At 35.6% G+C, this 9,246-nt stretch overlaps 1 protein-coding gene across 4 annotated transcripts in view; it reads left to right on the top strand.

Annotated features, from left to right (window-relative positions):
• Ccnc (cyclin C) overlaps positions 1-5,189 on the top strand; it is a 21,411-nt gene extending 16,222 nt beyond the window's left edge. For 2 of the 4 annotated variants that reach the window (XM_008839632.3, XM_017799774.2), the window contains exons 10-12: positions 2,624-2,703; positions 3,118-3,236; positions 4,674-5,189. In XM_008839632.3, coding sequence (XP_008837854.1) covers positions 2,624-2,703; positions 3,118-3,236; positions 4,674-4,728 — 254 coding nt within the window. In that variant the 3' untranslated portion in view covers positions 4,729-5,189. Of the gene's footprint in view, positions 1-2,623; positions 2,704-3,117; positions 3,237-4,032; positions 4,498-4,673 lie in introns of those variants that run through there. The other 2 variants (XM_008839629.1, XM_017799775.2) reach the window with 1 other exon arrangement.
• The last annotated feature ends 4,057 nt before the right edge of the window (positions 5,190-9,246 follow it).

Genomic DNA, 9,246 nt, shown 5'->3' with positions numbered 1-9,246 from the left:
CCTCCTCGTTCCCGTTCCATGTCTTCTTCCCTTTCTACTCCCCCTCCCATTTTTTAAAACAACCTAGACTTTTTTTTTGGTTTTTCTTTTTTTTTTTTTTTAGTTTTTTTTTTTTTTTTTTTTTTTTTTTTTTTTTTTGAGATGGTGTCTCTGTAGCCCTAGCAGGCCTAGAGTGCTCTATTGTAGACCAGGCTGGCCCCAATCTCACAGTGATCCTCTTGCCTCTGCCTCCTGAGTGCTGGGGTTAAAGGTTTGTACCCCTACCAGTTATTTCTTAATGTTGCTGTTTTTCAGCCTTCTTATACCAAAAGTGATGAATAGACTGTACTTAACACTTCTGTAGTGCTGGTGACTCTTGTAAAGCGCTGGGCTTGGTGGGATAGTAAGTGGCATCTGCATTCAGTGAGATAAAAAAAATGCTGAGCTCTGTATAGATAGGAGGGAAGAAATAGCAGGATATATGGCATGATTTTGCCATCTTTGCTGTCTGTGAGGTCTTTTTTCCTCCTGGGTATTCTTACTGAGACTCAGGCTTCTGTAATCTCTTGTGTTGAAACATTAAAGAGAGAGAGAGAAAAAATGTGTGTGATGTGTGGGTATATGTGTGTTTGTGTAATATGGGTACACATATATTTGCAGGCACACATACATGTGTGTGCCCGTAGAGGTCAGAGATCAGTCTCAAGTGTCATTCCGCAGGAGCCATCTACCTTTTTTGTTGAGACAGGACATCTCACTGGGGACCTGGAGCTCACTTATTTTAGACTAGGCTGACTGGCTAGTCAGGCCTAGAGATCCTTCTGTCTCAGTCTTCCCTAGGATTACATGTTTTATGCGGGTGCTTAGTATTGACCTAGGGTCCTCAAGCTTGAATGCATGGCAAGCACTTTACCAACTAAGCTGTCTCCCCAGCCACTAAATTTTCTTTAGCAACAATCTTGTCCTTGAGCAGTTTATCTTGTTCATCAACCTTTTGCATAGTTCCACTTGGCATTTCACAAACAGTTCAGACACTGAACCAGAACTGAGCTCATTAACTTTGACCCCAAGTTTATAACCACTTTTAATGTCATTGTTATGGTGGCTAGCACTAGGTAGTAACCTTCGTTGGAAACCCAGCAGTTATGTTTTTTTCATTGCACTCAGCTATGTGTAGTTGATTACCAGTGCCGTTTGGGCCTTCCTGTCAGTCTTCTGTCCCTTCTGTAATCTGTGCAACCTCTCATTTCCATCTAGTTTTCTACAACACTCTTTAACTAGCTGATGGATCTCCATCCCTGTGCTTATAAAGGAGCAGTTCTGTCCTTCATACTATTGAGCTGGGCTTTTGTGGCTTTCAATGAGGGTAATTCCCCTAGGGGAACATTTGGCAATGATGTCGTACACAAGGCAGTCTTAAAAACTTGTCTAAATTGATAAACCCTAAGTAAAAATGAGCTTTATTAAAATGCAGATTATGTCTCCCAATTTAATCTCTCTGTGTTCCTCTCAACTGGTAGATAAAACTTACAGCCTCTTTCTGTCTTTTAAATATATGCCATTCTGTCCTCTTTACCTTTTTTTTTTTTTTGAGACAGGGTCTCCCTGTAGCCCCAGCTGGGACTACAGGCATGCACCACCATGCCCGGCTTTCCTCTTCACCGTTTTAAAGGCAATGCTTTGATACTATTTCTTTACTGATACCATCTCTCTTATCTAAATCATCTCAGTATTATTTAGGACACCTTCTCTGTCTCTGATTTATTCTATGTCCCCATTAGGGCATTTTCTTTTGGCCTCTCAGTCCACTTGATGCAAGACCTACTCTAGCTTCTTTGGACTTGAGAAACCAGTAGGTCAATTCACATTTTAGTGGCTGTTGTTTGTTTTGGTATGGGTGATAGAACTCTGGGCATAATAGGGGTGCACTCTACCAGTTACATCTTTAATCCTTTGACTTATTGCCTGCCTAGAATGCCATCCAACACAATATCCAGCATTGTGTATGATCTAGACCTGTGATTATAACTCTTGAGGAGTGGGATAAGGTAGTCAGGGTGTATATAGTAAGACCTCTTTTAGAGAAAACTGTGATGTAGTTGTCTTGGGGCTCTTTCCGTATCTTTGTTAGGTTAGATTTTGTGTAATATGTATAACTATATTGTGTACCAGGCATTACATATTTTAAACCTCTATTTGATTACAACACTGGATTCTACATCAGTGTGCTCAATCCTGATATAACTTTTAATTGAAGTATTAATACAGTCAACATTAAGAATTACCAGTTCATTGGTTACCTAGGGCTTTAATTTTGTCACATTGAATTTTTGTTATGATTTGATTATACTGCTATTAATAGGTGTTTTTCCTGTTCTGACCTCTTCATTAGAGTTGTTGCCTTTGTAATAAATATGCCCTCACACCATCTGTACTATGAGTAGTACACAGTGAAGAGCAGTAGTCAAGAGCCCTCATGTGCTAGTAATTTTTTCCGTGTCACTAAATTGATGAATGGTAACTATTTAAATGTAGCTATATAATTTTAAAAATGGTATTGAAAATAAGGGTCACATAAAAGTCTTTGGTTTTAAGACTATGTTTGCAGTTAAATTTGAACAGTTTTCTCTGATTTTCTTTCTAGCTTGCCTACATGTAGCTTGTGTTGTACAGCAGAAAGATGCCAGACAATGGTTTGCAGAGCTTTCTGTGGATATGGAGAAGGTAGTCCTTAAAATTGGAATTTTAAGCAGGGTGTGGTGGAGCATGTCTAGCGCTAATTAAATTATATTTTTTTGTTGTTTGTTTGGTTGTTTTCTGTGGGTATTTTTTTGGTTTGAGACAGGGTCTCCTTATAGACCCAGCTAGCCTGGAACTTGCTGTGTAGACCAGACTGGCCTCTCTTACAGAGATTCACCTGTGTCTGCCTCCCACATGCTGGGATTAAAGGCCACCATGCCTGACCCTATATTTATCTTTTGACGGCAAATTGTACTGCCAGGTTTTATAAAAGCAGTGTCTTGTTATGTGGCCTGTGCTGGCCTCCAGCTCATGATCTGACTTCAGCATCCTGAGTGCTGGGATTATACACATACACTTATTTTTGCTACTGAGAACTTTTCAAATATTTTCTTCTAGATTTTGGAAATAATCAGGGTTATTTTAAAACTATATGAGCAGTGGAAGAATTTTGATGAGAGAAAAGAGATGGCAACTATTCTTAGTAAGATGCCAAAACCAAAACCTCCTCCAAACAGGTACTTTTCAAACTTATTTCATTTAATTGTGCGATACTTGTTTGTCATATTCTTTCTTAGATTGTTATGTTTATCTTTTTCTTAAAACTTAGACCAAAACTTGACTCATGTTGCTTTCGTTTTTTTAATTTGTGATTTGATAGATTGAGAATGTCTTAGTTCTAAGATAAATTCTTCTATCTAGTAACTTTTCCTAATGCAATGGAGGTCTATTACAGGTATCCCTCAACATATAGCCTTATACTGTACATAAACAGAACCGAACTAGGCAGGCTCATCTGAAAGTCAGAGATAAAGACCTTGGTAGTAAGTTTGTCACTTTGACTCTATGCTATTGCCCTGCCCACATAACTGGTTATTCTCCTATTAGAAATTTCAGAAATTGTTTTCAAAAAATTTGATGAGTAATCTGATATAGTAAAGATTAAAGTTTGACATCTAAGTGATCTTGTAGTTCATAGCACATACTTACATATCATTTTGCTGAAGATGAACATCCTGTGCTAAGAAGTTTTTGTTGCTGTTTTAAATGAATCTTCATTTAATTGAGTGGTTCTCTGCCCTCACTATGTATCAGGTCATTCAGAGAAAGGAAAAAGGTGAGAATGAAAATAAATGCTACTTATCTTAGTTGTTTATTTAGAAATTTAATTAACTTATATAACATTAAGATGGATTTATAAATTGCTACTGATTACAATAATGTTACAATTTGAGAGAAAGTGATGCTTGACTTATACTAGGAGCTGCTTAAGGCAGTAATTCAAACAGCTACCTTTGGATGCATTTTTTACAGAAGTTCCCTGAGTGATTCTCCACTAGTGGCAGGGCCTGAAGCTGCAAGATGATGGTGGACAAGATAAGGCAATACTTCTGTTGTCACAGTTACTGGTATTTTCAGCTTTAGTTATTTTTATTTTAAATATTCATCATTTTCCAGGAAATTATCATATTTTTTGACTTATAAAGGTTTGCTGTAATTACATATGATTTTTATGATGACATTGGACAACAGGCTTTTTTTTCTTTTTTAAAGAACACTTGATTTTTCCTAAAGAGTAGAAATAGAGTTTTATATGTAAGATTTAATTTTGTAGAAAATTTGTTCACAAGTTGTAATCTCTATGTTGAGTGATACCTGTAATAATAGTGAAATCCCAAACTCTAATTTAAACATTATGAATGTATATGGACACTAACTTCCAGACTGCTTGTTATGTGTGAGAGTACAATTACAGAAGAATAAAAACATAAAACCAAATGTTAGTTTTCTGGATTTAATTTTTTCTCCATTTGTGTCTTACAATCAGGATGTCTTTGTTTTGTAGAGTTGTACCATGGAATAATGAACTTCAGAAGTTAGTAGTAATATTATCAGGGTGTTGAAAATGTATCTTTTAATTGGTATAAAAATCTCTTTCTTCCCCATTTGAACAGTGAAGGAGAGCAGGGTCCAAATGGAAGTCAGAACTCTAGCTACAGCCAATCTTAAAACATTCTGAAGAATTTCGTAGTGGACCACTTGGAAATAAACCATTGGACAGATATCAGTAATGTCTTCAGTGGAACACAAGTGAAAATGAATAGCTTGTTTCTGTCAAGCATATTGGGAATTGATTTTATTTTTGAAAAATAAGTTTTCTTTACCTAATTTGAATCTAGTACATAATTGATTCTCAATTATAAAAGTTTAGAAGGTTCTCAGGGGACCTATACATATATACACATATTTCAAAATAAAGCAATCTTTTTTCACATATATATATATATATGTGAATATGATATATGTGGATATATACAGTGTGTATATATATGTACACGCACACACACACACACACACACACACGTACCAATGCAGTAATATTAGTTCTTGATTTGGATAATAGAAGTGTTTAGCTTTTTATTAAGGTAGGAAACATAAAACATCGTTTGTTTAAAATTCTATTTGAACACTGAGGGACCAAAAAAAGGGCAAACAGATCAGTACAGTGGTTCCTACCTCTTAACCCAGTTCCGTAAGTTGAATTTTAAAACTGTATTTAAGAAATTCAGTCTTACACAATTCTGGAAGATTTGGGTAATGGTGTAATTTCAGGGAGATTAATCAAGTACCTATTGATTTTAAAATATTTTATTCAGTAGTTTTGGTATCATAAAAAGTACTAGCCCAACCTATCAGAAAAGTGCAATATGTATAGAATACTTTGACATTTTAAAGATTATATTGATTCAGTAACTGTTTTAAGTGCTGGGAAACCTAAGGGGGAAAAACGTGATTTGCAATTTATTTGCAGTTAATAGACATTTCAAAAGTTTAATTTGGTTAAACCATAAGGTTGAAGTTTGGTAAAATTTTAATGTTATTCTTTAATCATGAAAACTTTTTAATGAGCTATATACACCCCATTTTAATTTTGTGTCTTAGTGTGAGCTGAAAAATTTACAGCAGGTATCCTGAGGCAACACAGTCAGGTTTCAGGCCAGGGTGATACTGGCTATACTTAATCCTCATGAGTATAGACTTAAGACTAAATGTTACATTGATGGGACTGTGCTGTCTGTGGAACTTAATGAATAATTTTCTTCAGTAAAAAAAATCATTTTCTTCAATAAAACTTGGGAGTCATGGGATATTAATGTGTAGTTTAAGGACTAAACTCATTTTTTATAAATCGTGAGAAAATAAATTACAAAGTGGTGACTTCCTAGTTAAAATTGGAAGAATAAAAGTTAAGTTCTTCAGCTGCATTGACTAGTGTCTTGAATTAATCTTTTTAAATTTGCTTTATGTTGTTTTCTGAGGATCTTAAGTGTGAAGGGGTCATTCCATAGTTTATGAATAGATTTTAAGGTGAGTCCTGCTTTCTTATAGAGTATCAGATGTGCTGGAAAGGAGATTCTAAAATCAGGACCAATGACCAGTGTGGGTCTCCTAAGTTATGGTAGGATAAGAAGTAAGAAAATAAACTCTCAGGTGTGAAGGAATTAATACGCGCTTAGCTTGTATGTGTAGAGTGATTATCACAATCATTAACTGTAAATATTACCTTCAAGTTCTTTTTCATTTTATTTTTTAAATTTAATGTGTTTTGCTTCATAGTTTTCTTTGTAATGTTGTATTGTAGAAAACCCAAAGTATACAAAAGCAGGTAAAGCAGTGTAATGAACCTCATGTGTCCGTTGCCCAGCTTCAGCAATTATTGATTCATAGTCAATTTCATCTTACTTAAACTCCTCTGCCACTGTCTCCAACTTCCATATTATTTTGAAACAAATACTAGACATGTCATTTCATCCATAAATATTTCAGTATGTACTCCTAAGAGATAATGGCTCCTTAAAAAAACTATAAAGGTATTTTGCCTAAACATTAATGAAAATAATTTTTTAATTATCAAATACTCCAAGTTTTCAATTCCCAGAAAGTTGCAAAACATTATTAATTTTAGTGTAAATTTAAATATGGATTACATATTCAATTCATAAATAAATTCTTTGTATTTTTTAAGTTCATGGATTTTTCCTCCATCTTATTTTTAAAATCCACCCCCCTCTTTTTGCTGGGTTTGGTGGTGCACACCTTTGATCCCAGCACTTGGGAGGCGGAGGCAGGCAGATCTCTGTGAGTTCAAGACCAGCCTGGTCTACATAGTGAGCTCCACGCCAGCTGGGGCTACAGGGAGACCCTGTCTCAAAAAAAGACAAAATAAATAAATAAATCCCCCCTTTTTTGTTTGCTTATCTATTAAAGGCTTTCCCAAAACCTGAAATGTGCTGTTGGTATCCTTAGTGTGTTCTTTTCTCCTTTATATTTCTGTAAATTGATAATTTATTATAAAGGCTGATCACATTCAGATTCCTTTTTTTCCTTTGGATAGACTACTGCGTAATGTGGTAGTCTCTTCCATTAGGAAGATAAAGTGTCTCTTGTGATTTATCAACCAGTTATGATAACTATTGTTTTTAAAAATCAGTTCTATCATAGGCTACACTGTCCAGTATCATAGCCACTAGCCACTTGTTGGGTATTGAGCACTTACGATGTGGCTTGTCTGACTTGCAATATGCTGTAAATGTACAAGTACGTGTTGGATTTCAAGCACTTACTACAAAACAAAAGAATGTTTAAAACCTCGATTTGTTTATAATTAATGTTTTAAATGATAATATTTTGGATACATTAGAATTAAATAAAACATTATTAAAATTAATTTACTTGTTTCTTTTTAATTTTTTAAAGGTAAGAACATTTAAAGTTACACAATGGCTTCCGTTGAACAATACCTCTGCTTAGATAATAAAGAAAATGTTAGACCCTATCTCATCCCATCTACCCCTCCCTCATTCCCGTTCCCTACTTTTAACTTTTAGTCATTTCTCTATTTACTTCCACATTTCCAAGTAGCGAGCTTTTAACATAGCAAGCTCTTAATTATAGCATTTATTTAAGCACTTACCCTCTGCCAAGTACACTTTGAATTTCAGTCACTTCTCAGAGCAATTTCATTGTAGAGATGAGAAACTCAGGACAGTTAGCTATCTAACTCATCCAATCACAGATGAAGGAAGTTACAGTGTAGATTAGATTTAAAATTCTTTTTGTCTTTTTGAGAGAGGGTCTCCTCGTAGTCCCAGCTGGCCTAGAACTCACAAAGATTGGCCTGCCTCTGCTTCGCAAGTGCTAGAATTAAAGGCATGTGCCACCATGCCTGGCTTGGATTTTAATTCTTAATAAGCCTGACACCTGAGTGCCAAGTACTTTACCATATTGCCTCCTCTGCTTACCCTCCCTTTTTCTTTTGAATTATAGATAATATATATTGTAGAAAGTGGAAGACCTTGCTTTTTCATACTTCTTTCCTTCACCAATCTGGCCCTACAGTGGAGACTTCTACTGTCATTTAATTATACGGTTTGAGTCAGCCCATACTTCTAACACTAGTGCTTGGGGATGTGGAGTCAGGAGGATCAGGAGTTCAGTGAACTACATACGAACAGTTTGAAGCCAGCCTAATCTATGTGAGAATGTCTCCAAACAACAAATTGTTTTTAAAGTTCATACTTGGGGAAGCTGCAGAGATGGCTCAGTGGTTGAGGGCGTGTACTACTCTTACATAGGACCGGAGTTCAGTTCCCAGCACCCTTGCCCCGCAGCTCACATCCACTTTTAACTATAGCTCCAGTAGCTCCTCTACTAGACTCCATGGGCACAATACCCACACAGAGATACACATACATAATTTTAAAATACTAAAAAAATATATTTAAAAATTTCATTTTTAGGGGCTGAATGTGGTGGCTCATGCCTTTAATCCCACCCAGCACAAAGGAAGCAGATCTAGGTGGATCTCTAAGATATTGAGGCTAGCCTCTTCTACGGGCCAGCCAGGGCTACAGGGAGACCCTGTCTGAAACTTCAAAGTAAAATAAAATAGTGAATAATTCATATTCAAGCCAGTCGTGGTGGTGCGCACCTTTAATCCCAGCACTCAGGAGGCAGAGGCAGGCAGATCTCTGTGAGTTCTACATAGTGAATTCCAGGCCAGCTGGTGCTATAGAGAGACCTCTCTCAAAAAGACAAAAAAAAAAAGGAAATACTCATATTCAGTATATGTTAGGTAAATTGTCTTCTATAGTATATACTGATAATTTTTTAAAAATGCTTTGTCTTATTAGAGTTGATAATTACCTTATTTGTTCAATTTGTTTTGTAGTTTTTGTTGCTATCTCAGAATTATTTGTTATTCATTCTCCAGAAATCACTCTGGAATGATTGCTTTCAGTGTCAGGTACCCTTGCTGTCTTAGAATTGACCACATTGAGACCTCCCTTTGTTTTCTCTCCCACAGTTACCACAGATAAGGGCTTTTTGAGCCTTTTAAGTAGCACCTTGTTCTTGTTCTGGAAGTTCTATTTATATATATACATATATATATATGTATATATATTTTTAATTTTTTATTGAATTTTTGTGTGTTTCATACAGAATATAATCTTTATACCTCCTTCC

Source organism: Nannospalax galili, unplaced genomic scaffold (genome assembly GCF_000622305.1).
Source record: "Nannospalax galili isolate Female #2095 unplaced genomic scaffold, S.galili_v1.0 scaffold78, whole genome shotgun sequence".
Classification (NCBI taxonomy): domain Eukaryota; kingdom Metazoa; phylum Chordata; class Mammalia; order Rodentia; family Spalacidae; genus Nannospalax; species Nannospalax galili.
Note: the sequence above shows the minus strand (reverse complement) of the source record. Positions and strands in the feature narration are given on the sequence as shown.